Source organism: Peromyscus maniculatus, chromosome 14, assembly GCF_049852395.1.
Source record: "Peromyscus maniculatus bairdii isolate BWxNUB_F1_BW_parent chromosome 14, HU_Pman_BW_mat_3.1, whole genome shotgun sequence".
NCBI classification, from domain to species: domain Eukaryota; kingdom Metazoa; phylum Chordata; class Mammalia; order Rodentia; family Cricetidae; genus Peromyscus; species Peromyscus maniculatus.
Window position 1 is genome coordinate 74,800,428 of NC_134865.1, and position 21,243 is coordinate 74,821,670.

Consider the following 21,243-nt stretch of genomic DNA (forward strand, 5'->3'; position numbering starts at 1 on the left):
CAGGAGAGAGGATGCAAGCTTCCCTCCGGACTTGCAACAAAGCATCAAGGGATGCAGCCCAGCACAAAGCTGGAGCCGACCCCACAGGGGTTCCTCACGGATGCTCAGGCGAGTGCCTTCCCTCCTCAGTCTCTACCTCGTCATGACCTTGAGGGTGTGGACAAGATGCTGCTTAGCCCCCTCAGAGCTTAGAAGGCTTTTCCTCTTCTTGCAGACACTAGGATCTGCTCATGAAAACCAGGGATGTCAGAGGGCAGCAAGGCCATCAGGAGCCACCCGGCCCACCGTACAAAGAAACCAAGGCCCAGAAAAGAGAGCCAGAGGCAGCCGGAGTCATCTCTTCTCTACTGGTCCAGCTGCTTACTTCCTGAAAGGTCAGAAGCCACCTTGCAGAAGAACCTCAGAGACAGAGGCTAGGCTAGGTGCAGGCTTTCAGCAAGGGGACCTGCTCTGCTGGTGCCGAAGATTAACCTGGCCTGGGAGGCAGTTTCGCTGCCATGCAGAGAGGACATGGAAAAATTGGTGCAACCCCCATGAAAACAGCATGTGCTGGGGCTCGGCTTCTGCATAAGGGTGCATAAGGGTGATGACAGCGCCGAGCCTCAGCACTCACCTGCAAACAGGACTCCTGCTCTCGCCTTCTCTCCCAGGAACATGGTGGCCAGGGGTTCTGTACTCTTCTTGCCATCTCTCTGGCTCTGGGTGGTTTTCCTTACTATTTCAACTTCTGTAGCTAATGAGGGGTGGGAAAGGGGGGGGCAGGAAATGTTCAAGACAACCCTGGGTATCAAGAGGATTTGTAGGCATGGGCCCACTGCTAGTGATGGAGCTCTGGTTTCCATGGTGATTGAACCAGAAGAAACCAACTGGGTCTCTCCTGGTCCATGAAGGACATGCCCTCATGAGTCTTTCAAAGCCCAACAAAGGTGACACATTCAGGGGTCTGCATACCCTGTACCTACCCCCTGCTCGGTCTCCACTACTGCCAGGGGCAAGGCTGAGAACATCAGGCTTGGAGAGTCTGAAGAGAGGGATGTTACAAGGCAGAAAATTAGTATGCGACATTTATTGTACTCAATGAAGTACTCGGACTGAGGGTTCCCCCCATCAGCCAGAAAGCTCAGAGTCCAGTGATGGATTCACAGCTGGACAAAGTAATTCCAGGCAGGGGAACTCATTCCTAGAAGTTCTCCAGCCGAAAGCCAGGATTCCTGTCTGGGCCGCCTTTCCCAGACCAGCTCTGCCTGCCCTGGCCCCAGGTTGAAGTTCTCTGGCAATGCCCAATGGCAGAGCAGCCAGGTCTGTGATCCAGTCAACAGTTTGAAACAGGAGGTGTCTTGCCTACCCCACACACCGGGCTCTCACTTTGGACGAAGCTCTAGTACAGAGACCCAAGACCACACTCTGTAGCTTCGTTCTGACCCCAAGTGCTCCTGGATGCAGGCCACCTGAGGTGTCATGGAAACAGTCTGAAGACCACATCTCCTCCCAGGCTGGTTACTGTGTGTTCTCGTATTTCAGGTATCTGATTAGCCTGCCTGGGAGCGGCAGTGTGTCTAGCAGTTTTATCCGGTATTTTCCTATGGCCTTCCGAACCCGCAGCCGGCAGAGGTGAGCCAGAGGTCTCGGAGGTTCTAGAAAGAGGAGGAAATGGGAGATGCATACTTGTCATTTTCACTGAACAAGGGATGTGGCCTGTAAGCTCAGCCAATGATGTGGCTGAGTCCAAGAGGGGTGGCTGCTTGCTGCTGGGAACCTCAGTCCCCAAAGCTGGGACTAGCAAAGTGCCTTTATACCTTCAACCTGCATGAATCTGCACAGCCCAAGGTGGTCTGGGTAAATGCCACACTCACTTCCTAGGTAAGACTGCCTACCTCGCTCAGGATGTTCCTGGGACTCATGCTTACACCTCTCTGTCTTTTGATTCTTCTCTTCACACACATCCCCAAAGAGCTTCAACAAATTGGTCAGAATTTGACCTCTTAGGCATTCCCACGCATAGGACTCATTTGGGGCTCTGCTGTCACCCAGAAGCCAGATAAGGTGGGCAGAGTGGTAGCAGGACTAGGGAACTCCCTGCACGCTGTAGACTCCTACTTGGTTGCTCCTGGACACCCCTGGAGTACCTTATGCTCTGGTGTTTGCTCAGTTGGGTGGTGGGGGTGAAGAGAGGCAGAAGGGTACATCTGGCAACTGGGTAATTTATTTGGGTACAGCGAAGTAGTTGGTCAAGCTAAAACATGCCATCCATCCATCCATCCACCCATTCATTTATCCATCCATCCATCCATCCATCCATCCATCCATCCATCCATCCATCCATCCAACAAGCTGGGCCAGAGATGCAGCGGTGCCTTCTGGAGGATGTGGAGAAGGTCCCATACCATCTGAGAGGGGTTCTTGGTGAGGGACAGAGCCCGAGGCATTCCCAGTAGGAAAGATGGCAAGTGCCTGCCTAGCCTTAGAGGCCGTAGCAAGGAAGATGGTAAGAAGGAGAGGGAAGAGTAAAAGACAGTGGCACCCCCAATCGCATGCCCACAAGCCACCCTGGATATCTGACAAACACCCGGTGTTTCCGCCACTTCTGATGTCAGTGTCTCAGCCTCCCTCTAGGAAGGCAGGGCCTTTTCTGTGGGAAGGGAAGTCAGTAGCCCGAGTCGTGGAGAGCCTGAGGACCAAGCTGGCCGGCTTTCTCCACAAAGTAATAATGTCCACCTCAGAGCACCTCGTGCAGAAGTGGGTGGGGAGCTAGCCAGAGAGAGGTGGCTTTAAAGTCACCAAGGCGGCCTCAGAACTGTGTGTCATCTGTTCACACGTGCTTACTACAGCTCCCTGTCCCTAGGGTGGAGTCTAGTTGTGAGAGATGGCCCCTTTCTAAGGAAAGGACAGAACTGATAGGGCCTACATCTGGGTGTGGACCGCTCCACCCTCTAGTGGCCAGGGATCATGATAGCAGCAGTCAAGGACTCCGCAGTGGCTAAATGGGTGGTGGGTAGATGGCATCTGTCCCCTGCTGCTGCTGCTGCTGCTGCTGCTGCTGCTGCTGCTGCTGCTGCTGCCCACTAATGTCAAAGGCATCAACTGAGAGTTGTTCACCCAGATATGTGCCCAGGGAAGATCCTACAGCAGTTAGGGCTCCAAGAGCCGGTAGGATGAAGGAGGAATTGGGTACATAAGAGTTGGGGTCCTTTGGGGGACAAGGACGGGGTGGGGGCAGCCTTGGTGGATGGTGATAACTTTCTGCAGGCCAGTCTCTGTGTTACCTGCCTGACAGACAAATGACCAGGGTCTACCTTCCTAGGCGAAAGCTAACCAGGCTTCGTCATCTGAGTGCTGGAAGGGTTAGGGCCATAAGCCTGTCTTCTTTCTCTGTTCAGGCCATCCTCACAGTCACTCTGTGTCCCTACAAAGGCTCAGGGCTTAGGCTGCTCCAGGTGACCTGCAGAGCATTGGCTCTGGTGTGGCCAAAATCTCGTGGGAATGCAGGCTCCAGATCTGCACAAAGCTGTGGGGTCAGGAGCTGCCCTTTGGATGAGACCTGGGTTCTGGGCAGTAGATCCATAGCTCCCTTGGGGTACCAGAATTATTTCAAACAGATTGAAGTAGGGACGAACATGTTGTCAGGCCTGGGCTGGCATCTAGGCTGCCACTACCTAGCTATGTGACTTTGGTCCGGATACATGATCTCTCTGAGGCTGGGTGACTTTATCTATCATCCCAGGAGCCACCAACACATTGGGTGGACACTGCAGAGCAGGGTCGGGCACAGCCCGTGCTGACATGGGTCACACTGTCCGATGTCTGAGTCTCTGGGACAGAGGATATGCTGGTACCAGCAGCCACAGCCCTACCTGCCTTCTCCTTGATGACAGCCCAGTCCTCGAAGCTGTCAATGTGTTCCTTCAGCCTGGAGCACAGCTGCACATTGCCCACGTAGTCCAGGAGGACGTCAATGATGGGTCCCGCCCAGCGGCTCACTTCCGGGGCCGACAGGAACTCACAGAACTGAAAAGGGAGCACACCACTCTCTTAGGTGATGTCAGAGAGGGCAGGGCGGGTGTCTAAGACCTGGCCAGGTTCCTTCTACTAACCCCTCCCGTCAGCATGGCCCCTCAGCACTGGCATCCGTCACCTGACATGCAAATTGGATGAGCTGGGCTGGTCCCCTCACTTCTCTGAGCTTCAAACTCCTTGCCTATAAATTGGGCATGTGACACCCACTCCAAGGAGGCTTTCTTTTTAAAGAACTTAAACTACTTTGTGTATTTTAAATGCTTTGTTTTGTTTTGTTTTGTTTTGTTTTGTTTGGACTGAGGATGAACTACTGCATCATTCAGTGCTCTGTGACAGATCAAATCCCTGGACCTCTCTTATACTTTATTTTACTTTTTAACAGTTATTTCATTTTTAATTATCTGTAAACGTATGTGTGAATATATGCATGGGAACATGGGTGCCCCCACAGGCTGGGGCAGGGGATTCCCTTGGAGTTGGAGTTACAGGTGGTTGTGAGCCACCAAAGGTGGATGCTGAGAACCCAAATCCAGTTCTCAGCAAGAGCATTACATGCTTGTAACTGCTGAGCCATCTCTCTGGGCCCTCTTTTGTGTTTTAATTTTGAGATAGGCTCTCACTAAGTAGAGATGACGTTTAAGTTACTCTGTAGCTGAGGCTAGCCTCAAACTGGCATTACTCTTGCCTCAGGGTTACAGATAGGCCAATGATTGTTCTGAACCCTAGAGCCTCCCCAATTTTTACACCAGCCTACTCGGCATCATCGGTGTGAGCCATGGAGTTGCTGGTGATGGTGCTAGCCATGGGTTCATTCTCCACCTGCCATAACCACTGGCCCAGCCTGCTTCCGAAGTACGGTTATCACCCTGCCCTGCTTTCTCTGACGCCCGCCTGCCCCCTCCCTCCATGCACCTGCACCACGCTGGGTGCCTTGTCGTCCACGGGCGCGTCGTGGAAGCGGCCGAGTCGCTGGGCAGGCGGGTGCGGCCCGTTGCCGTACCGGCAGGAGAAGCAGGGCTCGCCATCACAGCCGAGGTCCATGAGGAACTTGAGCAACGACAGGCACTTCATGGCAAACATGATGGTGGCGGGGAAGGCGGTGGGGTGCGTGGCGATGTAGGCGTCGATGTTGGCGCCGTGGTCCAACAGCAGCTGCATGGTGCGCAGGCAGCCGTGGCGGATAGCCACGAGCAGGGGGCTGATGACGTCGCGGTTGGGGTCGGCGCCCGCCAGCAGCAGCAGCTCGGTGGCGTACACGTTGTTGTTGACCACGGCGAAGTAGAGCGCGGAGCTCCGGCGGTCCTCGTAGAGGCGCGAGCGCTCGGGTGCCAGAGGCGCGTTCACGTCGAAGCGCGCGGCCAGCAGCGCCTCCAGCACCGCGTCGTGGTTGCGCTCGGCCGCCAGGTGCAACGGGCTGATGCCGCTGCGGCGCACGCGCGTGCGGCTGGTCACCGGCAGCAGCATCTGCACAATCCTGTGGGCGGCCAGGCACGCATGGGTCAGGAGACGGCACGCATGTGCGTGGCCGGGCCAGCAGAGGGCACCGAGGGGCCAGCCATGCTCAGCCTGCCTCTTTCCCCTAGTCACATAGCCAGAAAAGGGTGGAGCTGGCTGCTGAGTTCCGGAAAAACCTCAGCCAGATAGGTTGTGGTTTCAAGCATCTCACGTGGACTCACTCCAGCTTAAATAAAGGATGCTTGTGGATGGAGAGATGATGGCTCGGAGCCTGGATGATCTTCCAGAGCACCCAGTTCGATTCCCAGCACCCACAAGACCGCTCATAACCGTTTGTAACTCCAGTCCTAGAGGACCTGAAGCCCTCTTCTGGTGACCACGGGCACCAATCATACACGGACATACATGCAGACAAAACATTGATCCACTAATAATAAAGACAGTGGCTCTCAGTAATCTGGAGAAAGTGGCAGGAAGTCCCTCACACGCATCGAAAGCCCACACTACTCTGCAGGAAGTAGTACACAAAGTTGGATGCTGGAATCCGGTGCCAGACCCTGCCCTGTATGGGAAGGAACCCCTGAGAATCTGGTTTCACCGTTATGAGAGCCTATAGAACATGTCTTGTTGCCCCCACTCTGGAGATGAGAACAACCGAGGCTTCAAATGGTTAAGGAACTTACTGGGAGGGGCACTCTGGGGCTGAATTAATTGTCTTTCCTCCCTCTGTTGCTACACTGGCATCCGGTGGAACATCTAGACATGGTTGAGGGGAGGCATGGGGCTGAAAAGGGAGACATGTCTCAACCGCTCTTGCTCCAGACCCATTGGTCTACCGTGCCCATATGATTCATTCTCTCCTCTCCTTCACGATGCAGTTTTTCTCCTGAATGTGAAACATCAGCTCCTCCAGCCCCTTTGCCCACTTTTGACAGGGAGAGCTCAGCCAGCCACTGCCAAGGCTGGAGTTCCCACTGCCCTGGCTGCTGACTGCTGGATCGGGCACTGATCTCAACACTCCACCTCCTAATCTTCATAGTTCTCCTAGGGGCCCTTTGAGATTGTACCCCTAAGAGTCTTCGACTTACAAAGGAAGAAGCCCAGAGAAGGTGCAGAATTCCCAAGAACACACAGCTGGGAAGTGAGAACGCCAAGATTTGAATTCAGATTGTCTGATCCTTTAGGCAACACTCTTAACTACTCGCCTACTTCTGGTGTAGCAATCAGGGTGACAGCTGAGAGGTCATGGGGTTTTGTAATTTTCACAGTGTGTTAACTTGCCTGGCCCATTTTACCCTTGCTGAAGCCCTGTGGGGTATCCAAAGCAAGCTGTGTCTATATTTTTATGACATGGCCCAGAAAGCCAGTGACAAACTGGAGGTCACAGAATAGCTCTAGGGTTAGACCCCAGGACCCCTCATCTCAGCTCTTGACCTCAGGACCCCCTCATCTTGGCTCTCATCCCCTGGATCCCTGCCACCTTCTAGAACAAGCACTCACACTGTTGATTTCAATCCCTGATTCATCCAAGCCCTGCTGGCAGGTGACCTCACAGCCTCCCTGTGGGGCTCTAAGGAGGTGGCCATGTTGGGGAAGGGGGAGGGCAAAGCAGGTGCCGCCAGGCCAGTTCCCATGTCTGTTGCCTCCTGGCACTGTCCTTGCCTCTGGCTTCCTGGAACTGGGATGCCAGCGACCTCCTGCTGGGCTCTCCAAGGGCAGTGTTATTATCATCAGTGATGCTGAGTTTGGCTAAGAACTGCCTCTGAAACCTCAAAAGGAAATTCACACACTCAGGGGAGCTAATTGCCTCCTAATTTCTATTTGTGCAGGCTCCGGGGGCTTGACCTCCTCTTCAGAGGTGCTGGTCAAAGGCAGGGCTGGGGCCCCTGGACCACCGCCATGACCAACAAATGCAGGGTAACAGCCGTGACGCGCCCAAGCACGGGAAAGAACAGGGACAGGGGCGGGCTGGGCTGGGCGGCTGGCCCATGGGCTGGGATCTCTGCAGGCCCCAGCTGGTCTCCAATGATTCCCTGCCCAGGCCAGGAAAAGGGTCAGAAATGTGGGAACTCGACAATATCTGCCCCGAGTCCCAGAAGCATCAAGTCAGCAACTCAGCGAGTCATCAGGTCACTAGTTACTTCTCTAGGAGTGAGGAATCCAGGGTTGGGGTGCCGTGCTGGCCAGCTCCGAAAGAGATAAGGACAGTGCTGCCATTTTATGGAGGGTGGAAATGGAGGCCTGGGACTGGAGCGGGAAAGCAAGTGGGTCTGAACAGAGGCAGGCAGCGAGTCAGGGCAGAGTGGAGGTGCTGGATACCCAGGGCCAGGACTTTCTGTGGTGCCCCACCTCTCTTTATTATTATTATTATTGTTGTTGTTGTTGTTATTATCAGTCTCTTGTGGCCCAGGCTGGCCTCAAATAGCCATGAATGACCTTCTACTTCTGATCCTCCTGCCTCTACCTCCCAAGTGCTGACATGACAAGATTATGCCACCATGCCTGGCTTGGTCTCTCACCTCTAACCAATAGAGAGTGCCCACGTGGACAACCCATTATGTAGACGACTCTTTTCTACCGGGTCATTTTGAGGGACAGAGGGCAGGAAGGAAACAGGTGACCCCAAGAAATAGGTTGGATCCGCTGGCTTCTCCCAGAAAGCCAAACAGACCTAGCCCAGGGCTGTTTCTGGGAGGCCCCCCTCCCCCGGGCAGCATCTGGGAAGGCGTCACAGGCTGGCCTCTGACTTGGGACCTCAGTTCAGGCCCCCTCAGTACTGAAACCCCACTCTCCTTGCCCTAGAACTGGGGGGTCCCAGTGAGGATGCTAACTACTCAAGTATAGATGTAGATGTAGATAGTCTCGCCATGAGTGCTGACTTGAGTGTTGACATCTTGCCTTAATCCAGCCCAGGAGCAGTGAGAAGGCATTCAAGTCAGCTGTCATTGGGGGGAGGGGTGCTGGGGGACAGCATAGGCACTGAGGAAGCTTCTGGGCTCAGAACCAGCCTGACCTGGTGACAGCCAGCTTCATGCTGGGCCATCTCAGGCACGCCACTAACCTCTCTAAACCACACCTACATCAGATTTTACGCTGAATTACAATCGCAACAATGGCACCTAGGGCCAACCTTCACTGAGGCCCCAACACTTCAGTCTCCTCCGAGTCTCAATGAATGCGCCACCCCACCAAGCACTCCTGTCTAGTGCTAGGCTTCCTATAGAGTGCTCTTCACAGACACTCCTTTAATTCAAAAATGACCCCACAAGCTGAGCATTCTCATCTCATTTAGTCTTCATACACCCAGCAGGGTGGGATTTGCACCCATGATGCAAAGCACAGCCTTGTCATCTTGTTCACCAAGCCTGCTTTGGAGGCTAAGATAACACCTCACATCTTAGTCTGATCAGCACACAGTAGGCAAAGATAACACCTCACACTTTAGTCTGATCAGCGAGGGTGGTTAGAACGTGCAAGAGCGCAGTTGGAAGCCAATGTGCTGAGCACAGTGACAGCAGCCCTGCCCTACTGCACCAAGCCAGAGGAGATCTTAGACAGAAAGTCATGGTGGCCCGACCCTTGTCAGCATTCACCCTGTCACATGCGAACTAGCCACCACCGCTGCCGACACGCTGAACCACGCTATCAGCCCTGACACGTGTGTATCACATACCACACATGTGGAAAGAGAAGACCATTTAATAATGGTGGATCAGACAAGAACTCCACAGTACAAGCCTGTGTTTTCTATTGGCCACAAGAGAGGTGCTAAGCTTCTGGAACTCACTCAGGCACCATGTAGAAACCCTGGCACCCCGCCCCAGGCCGGTCCAGTGCTATAAACCGATCTAAGGTGGGGCCTGGATCAGGGCTGCATAGCCGAGGTCGGGAACCCCTGCTTTCAGGGCACTTGGCTGCCTTCTTGTCCAGCTCACCAGGTCTTTGGAAGTCTACCCGTTTCATTCACAAGGTCCCTGTACCACTGGAAATGGAAGATAGAAAATGTGCCCCTCGGTGACTAAGGGATGGGGGTTGCCAGGATCCTCTTCCAGCTGTGCCCCAGCACCCCTCACCCCATGTGCTGAAGAACAGGCACATCTGGCCTCAGGTCCAGGCGCTGCGCTCCAGGCCCTGGTTAGGCAGTGTTTTGGCAGGTGGCTGAATGCCTATGGAATGTCACATCAAATCCCTGCTCAGCCCGTGGGAGGCCAGCATGGGGAGGGCCTCTGATGCCCCATGCCCAGGGTGTGAGCAAAGAGCCTTGGCCCAGCCAGGTGGCAGAGGCTGCTGGGAATCCAACTTTAACCCTTCACTGGGCAGTAACCCTCAGGAAACTGATTGTGCATGCAGATGGCTTTACAGGGAAGCCTGGGCTCTGAGGGACAGTGGGGGCTCCTGGAGTTTTTGCTTCCTCTTCTGTGGATGTTTCTCTTCCCCTACATACCCCCTGCCTTACTGGCAATGCCAAATAATCTGTTCCCTTTCTTCTGCCAGCCTGAGAAGTTAGAGCATTTCCCACTTTGGCCTCCCAGACACACGGTATGGGTTTTCTAACTGTAAATCATCTTCCCACTATACCACTGTGGTGAATGTTTTCTTTGAAAATCATTTTAAGAAAATAGATGTATTTTAAAAACTGTCTTTAACAAGTAATGAAAATTATATAAAATGGAAAGAAACTTGCCAGGGTCTACATTTGAGAACCACCAAACCAATAGAAAGGGTCTGACCTCTGGGGTTAAGTCCTAGGCCTGAAGGGCTGGCCCACTGAGGCACAAGGCTTTTAGCTACCTGGGTGTTAGTTTCTTGTACTGTTAAAGGGGCCATCATGGCAGACCTGAATCCCACAGCTCAGCAATGAGGCTACACTTTTGAATGACCAAAGTGTCTGTCTTCAGAGACAACCAGCATTCTACCTGCTAAGCATCCTTTCCCATCCATGTGCAGGTGGGACATTCTTTTTTTTTTTTTTTTTTTTTTTTGGTTTTTCGAGACAGGGTTTCTCTGTGTAGCTTTGCGCCTTTCCTGGAACTCACTTGGTAGCCCAGGCTGGCCTCGAACTCACAGAGATCCGCCTGGCTCTGCCTCCCGAGTGCTGGGATTAAAGGCGTGCGCCACCACCGCCCGGCCAGGTGGGACATTCTTAGCAATCATCTCTCAGATGAGTCGGGTGTTGGAGGTTCCAGAGGGAAGCTTACTCCATGGTGTATAAACTCTCACCATGGTCAATTTTATGCTACCAAAGAGGGGCGTGAACATGTTGCTGAATGATACCTGCAGTGGGTTTGCATGGGGTGACATAGTCTGGCTCTAGCACATTCTGCTCTGGTACTTAACAGTGCCTTTCTACTGGGGCCACCATGGAGCTTAGGTCTGGATGCCCTTTCATCGTGCCTGTCTATCTGTTTGTCTGTCTGTCTGTCTGTCTCTTTTTCTCCCCCACCCCGTGAGTGTGTGTGTGTGTGTGTGTGTGTGTGAGAGAGAGAGAGAGAGAGAGAGAGAGAGAGAGAGAGAGAGAAAGAGAGAGAGAGAGAAGGGAGGGAGAGAGAGAGAGAGGGAGGAAGGGAGGGAGGGAGAGAGAGAGAGAGAGAGAGAGAGAGAGAGAGAGAGAGAGAGAACAAGTGTGCACACTTTCCCTATGTAGAGTGCTTCTAGAGAAGTTGAGCTTCTCCCACCTGAACATGAAGTGTAGGGAAGTGCCCAGTGACTGGTCCCTCCACATTGCTGTAGGCATTTTCAGCTGCTTCCTAGGATATGCTGCAGGTTATCACTGCATCCTCCCACCCCCCCCAAAAAAAAATACCAGTCATGAGCTCAGACTCTTCTCTGCTCCTTAAGTAGGATTAGCTGGGTCATTTGGAGCAGGTGAATTCCTGCCAACTACAAGCTATGTGACCTTCAACCAGTCACTCAACCTCTATTTATCTTAGCCTTCTCATCTAAAAAAAAAAAAAAAAGAGGTCATCATGGCCTCCACCTTAGCCAGCCCTTGAGAGCATTAAATGGGTTGGCCATGTTAAGCAGTGATAGGACCACCCAGTCAAGTGTGTGCCCTTGTTAGTATGGTGGTTGTCACTTGTGGTCATTGCATTCTTCCATTGACAGCCTCTGACCTTCCTGCCCTTGGGGACAGACTCAAGCTGGTGCCCTGCCCCACCATGCCTTCATTGGGCATCCCTAGAGAGCTGTGCTGCGCATGGTGATGCCCATGCCCAGACTGACCTGTAGTTGCCTTTCTTAGAGGCAACATGCAGCGGAAGCAGGCCATCCTTGTTGGCTTTGTTGGCATCAGCGCCCTGTGAGAGAAGGAACTCCACCACATCTTCATGCTCATTCTTGCAGGCCTCATAAAGGGCTGATGCACTGTCACTGGCCTGTGTGTTAATGTCTGCTCCTGGAGAGGGAGAAGCAGAGCTATGAGTGACCAGTGTTACTGCCATAATTCAGGGCCACTGTGTGGTGAGCACCTCTGAGCTAACCGCTTCATGCTGTGCCATGCCTAAACTCTCTAAATCCACTAGGAACCCTGGGAGATCACATCTTACTTTAGGGTAAGCTTTTCATCACAGACCAGGACACAGGACCTGAGAGCATCCAGGATAATCCATTCATAGATGTGAAGCCAAATCTGAACCCCAAAGTCAGAGGGTGGAATCCAGGCTTTCATCCTTTACTATGTAGGGCCCCAGGTTGTGCCCTCACAGTGGCCTCAGCTCTAGCTAAGCACAAAGCTCCCAAAGGAAAACTCCACTGGCTTTGCTAGCTGAATTTGGGTTTGATGGATAGTTGGCCAGTTGATTGGTCTGAGGCATCATCTCATGTAGCCTAGGCTGGCCTTGAATTCCATATGAAGCCAAGGATGATCTTGAACTAGGGTGATCTTGAACTCTTGATGCCTCTAACCCTAGAATGCTGGGATTACAGGCATGTGCCTCCACACTAGTGTATGCGATGCTGGGGATTGACCATGGTCTTTGTGCATGCTAGGCAAGCACTCTACCAATGAAGCCACATCCCCAGCCCTGGATTTGTTTTGTTCTCCATCAGAAAAAAGAGAAAAATGGCTTCCTTTCTCCTTTTAAGCATCACTGAGGAACTGACTGGAGAGATGGCTCAGTGGTAAAGATCGTGTACTGCTCTTAGAGGGGACACTGGGTTTAGTTCCTAGCACCCACACAGTAGCCACAACTACCTGTAACTCCAGCTCTAGTGGAAACAATGCCCTCTTCTGGTCTCTGTAGGTACTTACATTCATATATACATCACACACACACACACACACACACACACACACACACACACACACACACACTTTAAAAGACAGTAAAAATAAAGTTTAAAAAGCAAGGAATCACTGAGCCATGCTGGTAGGAAGGGGACTAAAGCCTGGTGGCAGCCCGCCTTCATCTCAATCTTCTACATCTTCTGCATCTCACGGGGTGAGAAAGAGAACCAGTGTGCACATGGATTTCTCTGCAAAGGGAAGTAGGCTTCATGTTGCAGAAGCAGATGAGCTGATGTGGCTCATGAAGGCTGAGATCAAAGGCTTGTGTCAACCACAGCTCCTCTCACAGAGCTATCTGCTTGCCTCAGCTTTTCTGATAACTTCATATCAACAGCAGTAGGGTTCATTCTGACCTTGAGAGAAGGGCACAAGCCTTGATGGCCCATTGGAACCATTCAAGTTTTATTTCATGACTCCCAAGTTCTGGGGCCTTAGGTAGCTTTTAGAAGCCTCAGTTTACCAGTTTGTTGAGGAGGAATCATGGTCCCACCCTCTCATGGTTACTACAAGATGTGATAAGATAATGCAGCCACAGTGCCAGGCTCAGAAGCTGCTCAGACAATGCCAGCTGTCTGGACAGAGCACAGGACAGAAACTGGCCCTGACCTTCCCTCAGAGGGAGAGTCCAGGGGTACCTTCAACAAGCCTCTGGGCCTTGAGGTCAGGCTCCCCGGCAGGCCTAGGCTTTCCAGCAAAGCAGCCTGCTCAAACAGGAAAATATTTGTGTAGGAATCAGCTTTAGCACCCCATGAAGGGAGCATTCCCTGCCTCAGTGTCAGCAGGGGACAAGACAGCTGCCTGGAGAGAGGAGTCCCCTCACCCACTGTGCCCTCGCCCTCAGCATGGCCCGCTGGCGTGGGCTCCAGAACTCTGCCTTGGCCTCTGTGTTCTCAGAGTGTTCATTGCAGATTTATCCCTGGCTAAGAGCCCATCCTGACACGCACTATGGATGTGGCCTCTTGTCTCAACAAAGGCCCTGGGTCGTTCTTCTAGGCTGAAATGCTGTGGTGCAGTGCAGACTCAAGTCGGAATCCAGGCTCTCATAGTGAGCAGTCACGTAGCCTCTCTGAACCTCAGTCTCCTCATGTATATAGTGGAGCTAGGACGATGCCCAGCTCACACTCTAACCTTTGTAGGTCCATGCTTAGCAGGAGGTCTGACACACAGAAGGTCCTCACCAATTTCTGCAGCACAGCTCCCAGGTCTGCATAGCCTCAAGCTCTCCAGTGTTCAAAAGGGACCTTCCTTCCATTGAGAGGGAAAAGAAATCACAGGGGAGCTTGGGGGAGTGGTCAAAATACAAAGCTTTTTCAGCCATGGTCTTGAAGTCTTTGCTACTGGAACATCGTGGTGCAAGCAGTATTGTTTTAGTTTCTCCAGTTAAGATTTTTCATGGGAAATTAGGACAGAGACCTGGGTTCAGATCCCACATCTATCACTAACTTACTGTGTGATCTTGGACAAATCACTTTCCCACCCTGGTCCTTGGTTTTAATCACCTGCAAAACAGGGATGTGATCTCCATCTGAGGTCTTCTGGCCGAGCAATGTGACGTGGCAAGAAAGAATAGTGGTTGGGGCACCAAGAGTCCAAGAATCTAGATAGTTCTACAGCTAATTCTGTAGATAAGTCACTTCCTCTTTCCAGGCTTCAGATTCCTCTTTTGTGAAAGGAGGATGTTGTTCTGGACCAGAGGTGGTACAATGCTTGTGACTGCAAGCACATCAGCAGCTCACAGCAGCTCTATTGAACCTGAACACAGCCTCAGAATCCTCCACACGGCCCTGCAAGGCCCTGGATCAGAGGATGCCCACAAGATGATCCCAATGCAGCTTTCCTTCCCAGCGGACCTCTGAGGTCCTTGCCAGCTATACCCTGTGACCACTCACCATGCTTAGCCAGGAACCTCAGGGCCTCCAGCTGCCCGCTCTGGGCAGCCACGAACAAGGGGGTGATGCTGTAGACATTCTTGGCCTCCACCTTGGCCCCGCCGCTCACCAGGATCTCCATGACCTCCAGGTCGTTGCGGGAGACAGACTCGTGTAGTGCCGTCCAGCCCCGATTACAGCGGTGGTTGGTGTCTGCGTTGTAGCGTACCAATATCCTCACTGCCTCTGCATTCTTGCGCTCGCAGGCTGCACCAGGCAGAAGACAGACAGTCAGTGTGGCCCTGAAAGATTTGGCAGGTGACTGGTTTGATCCTCCCAGCTACCCTTGAGGCATACAATGTCAATACCTACCTCCATAAATGAGGAGGGTGAAAAAGAGAGGGTAAGTGACTTGCTCAGGGTCCCACAGAGCGTAAATGTCAGAACTGAGATTCAAATCCAGAGAATCATGTCTGGAGACTCTGTCCCCTAGAGTGTTCTAGAGTGTCCATAATTAATTGTCCTTTTCAATGTTATGACGGACACTAGGGCTGAAAGAATCTAGACAATACAAGTTCTCATTTAACTCAGGTTAACTTTATCTTCTGAGTATAACCCATCTCTCTCATCCTCCTCAAACCTCTCCTTCAGCTTCCTCTGTCAAAAGACTCTGAATGTGCCCTTGGTTCCAGCCCATCGTTCTCACCTGGGAGCAATAGAGGCCACTGGAGTCGCCAAGGCGTATGAGCCAATGAACAGTTCTAGAAGCCTCCCTGGGGAGGGGGCAGCACACAGGGGGAGCGGCTGCCTATGGTGTTCCACCTCATGAGCCCTGGTGCTCTCTCTGTAAACCACATAGCATAGCCTTCCTGGAGGAGTCTCGGGGGAGGGACCCCAGGAGGCCACACACAGGACATGGGAGCCTGGGGCTTTGGTACATGATAGGACCAAAGCCCAAGCTATTGGCTGGTACTTCACAGGCTTCCTACAGCTCTCTTTGGGACAGCTGAGGTCCCAGGAAACAGCTAAGGGCCCCATAGAAGACACTCCCATGTCTGGTTAGGTGCCTGCTCTCTGGTCCTCACTGCCCACAGAATATTATGTGTGCTGAAAGCCAAACGCAGGACATCTATCTGCCTTTGGTCCTTACCTATAAAATGGAGGCACCACCAACACTTACTGGGTGTGGAGATGGATACAGGGCTCAAGGGAAGTGCCTCACCCAGCACCCAGGCACTCAATAGATGCCAGCTATTATGATGGATTATCTATCCACCGACACTGGGCCTGGCCAGGGCAGCTGGTGCATACCTTTGAGCTAGTCCAGAGCCAGTCAGGAGGCTTTTTTGCTTACATAAACATGACAGAGGTGTGCACTCCCTTTCCGACCTTCTGGCCTTTGCCCATGCTGTTCCAGAAGCTTGGCCAGCTGGTAAATCCCTTCCTGTTGGGGTTCTGCTCAGGTATCCCTCCAAGAGGCACCCCCTCCATACATTCCCACCCCATCTCTTGCTAAGCCCTACATGCTTGTGGTCTGAGTATGTGCTCAAGCTTGGTGTTGCCCACAAACATGAATCACATCTTTTCATCCTGAGGCTGTAAGTGTCCCTCAGCATGCTGACCTGGAGAAGGACACATAGGAACTATTGAGTGATCCCATGTGTAAATGCAAGATCAAATAGCATGCCCCCATGCATCTTGGAGGGGTATCACCCCCTGCAAAGTGGACCCCTCAGAACTGTGCATTCCTGGGAGCAGTCTGCAAGCTGCCCACCTGACTACTGGGCTTCCTGGTCCATGAGAAGCCTAACCTAGAGACTTACCCTTGTAAAGCGGAGTCTCCCTGGATTTGTTAGAGATGTCAGGCTCTGCCCCTGCCTGGAGCAGTGACTGGAGGCAGTCCAGGTGTTCCCTGCATGTGGCCAGATAGAGTGCTGTCTCCTCCTGCAGTGTGCGCTGGTCAATGGCCCCTGGGTAGGCTGGGGAAGAGCAGGAAATCTGTGAAGAAGGAAGGTAGCCACACTACCCACACACATTCTGGCTTCCTCACAGTTCTGAGCAAGGGTGTGGAACTGCTTCTTCTGAAACCTATGAAGCCCAGATGGCCTTCATCTTGCCCCTCATGGCCCTACTTGGGTTCCTAGCTGTAGAAATGCAACTAGATGCCACCTTCTCTGGGAAGCCTTCCGAAACTGAGTCTGTTTTTCCTTTGCCCTCTTAGTCACTGCTAGATGTCCATGTCTCATGTAACTTTCTCCTTGTGTGTCTGGCAGGAGTTGGGACCATTCAACAACCAAAGGCAATACCTGCCTGTTGGTATTATTAATTCTAATCTGTCCTAACAGGAAGATGGGATTTGGAGATGAGGTGGAACTGGCCCAGAGTCCCACAGTTGGTGGGGACAGACTTGGCAGCACACAGGCACAGTTGTGGTTCCTTTCACACTAAATCATCCCCTGGAACATTCTGGAACAAGCTGGCAGTGGCTGTCTCAGAACTCAGATTTTCCCTCTTCCTTTTCTAGGAATTGGGTTTTCCTGTCTGAAAGTCATGGAGAGACCGCAGCAGGGGCAGAGGCAGGGGCAGGGGCCGATTCACCCTCTCTCAACTCAGTGGCTTTAAACTATGTATGGGGGGGCCATTACATGGCCTGCCCGCCCCCACCAAGGGAGAGCCCTGGGCCCCTGCTGGCCCTTCAGTGATGGCCACTCACCTTGCTGCAGGACCTTCAGACAGCCCAGCTGGCCATAGTAAGCAGCCTCGTGTAGCGGCAGCCAGCCCTCCGTGTTGGGCTCGGCAAGATTCTTCCCATCCTGGATCATAGCCTTCAAGGCTTCTGCATCCCCTTCCTTGATGGCCTTCAGTACTGGATCCATAGCCCTGTAGGAGCAAGTGGTAGCCTATGTCCTGGGGGCAAAAGGGACCTGCTGGAGGGCAGGAGCCAGTGCCTGCTCTGGGGTCCTTCCTCCTTGGGTATTCAGTTTGTTCTGAGACCAATGCTTCTCCCCTCCAGCTCAGTGGATGGAAGAGAATTAGGGTGGGTCCGCTGCAGCCCTGCGGCTTTCTGTGGCTGAAGCTAATGTCACACCCAGACTATTTCTATCAAGGGGACTCGGGCACAGAGTGCTAACAATGGCTAATAACTGTGGAGGCATCTGTCGTCACTAGGGACCTTTCCCAAGGATGGCCCTCTGGTTTGTACCAAGCACAGCTACCTACCCAAGCAGGGCTGAATGATTGCAAGAGCTCCCAGAGGCAGGGACCTGCCAAGGCCCCTCCCTTCACCGTCACCCCAGCCTTCCCATCTCCCCATCGAATCCATTATCCCTACTCCCAGCTGCCACAAAATGACAATACTTGAAGGATTAATGAACTAGAAGCCTTCACAGTTTAAAACCTCCAAATGTCAAAAGCTTTCAAGGTTAGAGTGAGGAGCATCTTTGTTTGGCTCATTGAAGGCAATGTGTTCATTCTCCATTCACTGGAATCTCTTCCCTTACTGAATCAGTAGGTGCCATGGCTATTTAGGATCCTGGGATCGGGGCAATGATGGATTCAGGGGGAGTCTCTAGGACCAGCACCCAAACCCACCCAGCTGCTTCCTCCAGCATACGACACTTCCTCCTGTCACTCAGCCACTGGGTTATTAATAGCAGATACGGGTGAAGCCAGAGACTCAAGGACAAGGGACTGACCAGCTAGATCCTGGCGGTCCATCAACACCATCACAGCCACCTGCTTGAGTTCTACTCAGGAGCAACCGGATCAACCCCCATCAGTCTCAGGGAGGGCCCCATGGGGTATGTGGCCAGTGCTGAAGTGGACGGGAGTGGGCTGGCTGGTCCTGTGGCCTTGGTAGGGGAGGTTCCCACCATGCAATGCTTGCTATCTGACCCACCAGCCAGAGTGGGTCTCTCCAGCTGGGGTCCACAGACTCTGGGACCCTCAGGGTCATACACTCACAGCTTCCCCATGGAGCTCAGACCAAGTCCCCACCCCAAAGAGGGAGAGGTTTCCAGGCATGTTAAATCACCAAGGACTAGCTGCAAGCTGGGCAGGGCCTTGGAAGGGCACTTGGTCCTCCCCAACCCTGTCTTGCAGAAAAGGGAGACTGGGGGCAGGCCCTCCCTCCTTGGGCGGACATGCAGGGGTGGGCAGTTGTACTGAGATTAGAACTGGGACTTCCTTTCGTGTCAACCCCAAAGCCCCAAGGATAATGCGGTGCCTGCAGGGTTTGGAGAGCCTAGGAATGAGAACCGGCCAGCTGCCTCCTCCTCTCTGCTGCGCAGAAATGGAGTGCCAGCGAGGGGACCTTTTTTGCTTTTAGCTGCTTCTAGGGCCGCTCTGGAGGTCAGCACAAGCGAGAAAGTACCATCTCCCAAGTGTCCCATTAGCTCAGTGCCCCAGGCAGAACCCTCTCCTTTGGCTCTGATTCGTTCCGGGCTTTGGCACCTGGCACTTAAACGAAGTTTTGTGGGTGGGGATTTAGACGTGCACAGATGAACCCCTGGAGGTGGCGTGGGGAGACAGAAGACAGGGGTAAACAGAAGTGGAAGCCATTCCCTAGCTCCTTCCCCCCAGTCCTTTGAGCATGCTAGGGCCCCACATTCAGAGTCCCATGGCGCTCCTCCAGCAGCAGGTCACAAACCTCTGGGGATATCTTAGGGGTCAGTCCCGAGCATAGCCCGAATGCCACTCCTGGCAGGCATCAGTCCTGTGTCCAGCTCAGTGGGAGCACTGGAATGTAGGGGGCATGGCGGGAAGGGGGCCTAGGGCTACAGATCTGTCCCTCTCCCTGCTGCCCCCATTGGAGGTGTGAGCTTGATGGAGCCAGGTGGGGAGGAGGGGATCACTCACGCCATCTGGGAGGTCTTGAACAGGCTGCTGCTGTACTTCTGCATGACCCCTTGGAACAGGCCCAGGGGTGCGCGGGACGGTGTGCTCTCTGGAGGCGAGGAGGACCTGGAGGGGACAGAGCTGGAGTGAAAGAGAGAAAAGTACTCTGCATAGGAGAAGCGGGTCATGCTGGAGGCAGGAAGGAGGATGGAGAGTGAGCTGGGAGAGAGTCTGAGTGACAGAGAGAGACAGGGCTCTGAACCAAAGCAGATGGCCAGGTCCTCTCTGTGTGCTGGACACAGCTGCTGTGTCTCTGGATTATTTTTGGCCCTTGGAGGAAGCCCTTAGAGATTTAAATGACCATATAAGACAACAATGAGGTTAACCTCACCCCCGCCCCCACCGCCCCTCATCCCCAGCCAACCACAAGGGCGCAGATATGAAGCAAGGTGACATTCTTTACTGGGGAGGATGTGAGAAGTGGTCGGTGGCAGGAGTCAGGCTGAAAGGCCATGGGGGTCTCAGTGGGGCTGAACAAGAGATTCCTGGGCAAGCAAGGGAGCAAGAGAGCCAGTCTGAGAAGCCAAGGCATGTGGGACCTCCACCTCACCTTGCTGGCTTCCCATAAGAGGTCTGTGTGCCCCATAGTCCTCTTGGGACCCAGCAGTCTAGAAGGCACACAAAAGGGTGTGTACAGAAGGTCAGACAGGGATTTAAACGCACGTGCTACTTGCTGTGTGACCTGAAGACAGGCTCATTTTCTCTGATTCACTTCTCCCACCTGTATAGTGGGATGAGAGCAGTCCCTGTCTCACTGTGACATGCTTAGCTGTTTCATCTAGAGTACAGGGTCCCTCAAAGGCTCACATGTTAAAGGCTTGTCTCCAGTGCAGTCGTGTTCAGTGCTGTGGCTTGGGGAAGTGATGGGATCAAGAGGGCTCTGTTCTCATCCTTGGATTTTGATCCACACTGACTGGTTCAAAATTGGGTGGTGTGACAGGTAGCTTTAATTGTCAACTTGACACAGCCTGGAATCGCCCAGGAAGAGACTCTCAATAAGACTGCCTAAATCGGGTTGGCCTCTGGGCATGTCTGTGGGTGTTGTCTGAATTAAGTCAAGTTGATATGTGAAGACCCAGTCCACTGTGGGTGGCACCATTACCTAGGCAAGAGCTCCTGAACTGTGTAAGAGTAGTGAAATCAAGAGGAGCACAAGCAAGCACGCATAGGCATTCGTTTCTCTCTGCTGTTAACCATGACTGTGATGTGACCACATGTCTCAGGCTCCTGCAGCTGTGACTTCCCCACAGTGATGGACTAGAACCTGGGCTTGTAAGCTGGAGTGAACCCTTTTTCTCCTAAGCTGATTTGTCAGAATATTTTTGCCATAGCAACAGAAGCTAAATGAGGACTGATGTCATCGTAGGGAGGTGGTGGAAATATAGGAGCTGAGATCCAGTTGACAGGAATGGTCCGTGGCCCTTGTTTTAGTAATTGCTTATTGTTATTGCTATTGTTATAGTTATTGTTATTGCTGTGGGGAAACACCATGACTGAAAAACAAGTTGGGGAGGAAAGGGTTTATTTGGCTTACACTTCCAGGTCATAGTCCATCATTAGAGGAAGTCAGAGCAGGAACTTTAACAGGACAGGAACCTGGAGGCAGGAGTTGACGCAGAGGCCATGGAGGAGAGCTGCTTACTGGCTTGCTCCTCATAGCTTGCTCAGCCTGCTTTCTTATAGAACCATGACCACCAGCCCAGGGATGGCATCACTCACAATGGG

General features: G+C 52.8%; 1 protein-coding gene across 1 annotated transcript in view; it reads right to left on the reverse strand.

The window, feature by feature from the left end:
* Nucleotides 1-1,051: 1,051 nt before the first annotated feature.
* Nucleotides 1,052-21,243, reverse strand: part of Asb2 (ankyrin repeat and SOCS box containing 2) — a 48,659-nt gene continuing 28,467 nt past the window's right edge. Inside the window, exons 3-10 of the mRNA XM_076551297.1 lie at nt 19,480-19,584; nt 17,336-17,502; nt 16,446-16,601; nt 14,644-14,889; nt 11,692-11,863; nt 4,927-5,488; nt 3,852-4,005; nt 1,052-1,634 (exon numbers count right to left, since the gene is read on the reverse strand). Coding sequence (XP_076407412.1) covers nt 1,498-1,634; nt 3,852-4,005; nt 4,927-5,488; nt 11,692-11,863; nt 14,644-14,889; nt 16,446-16,601; nt 17,336-17,502; nt 19,480-19,584 — 1,699 coding nt within the window. The 3' untranslated portion in view covers nt 1,052-1,497. The remainder of the gene's footprint in view (nt 1,635-3,851; nt 4,006-4,926; nt 5,489-11,691; nt 11,864-14,643; nt 14,890-16,445; nt 16,602-17,335; nt 17,503-19,479; nt 19,585-21,243) is intronic.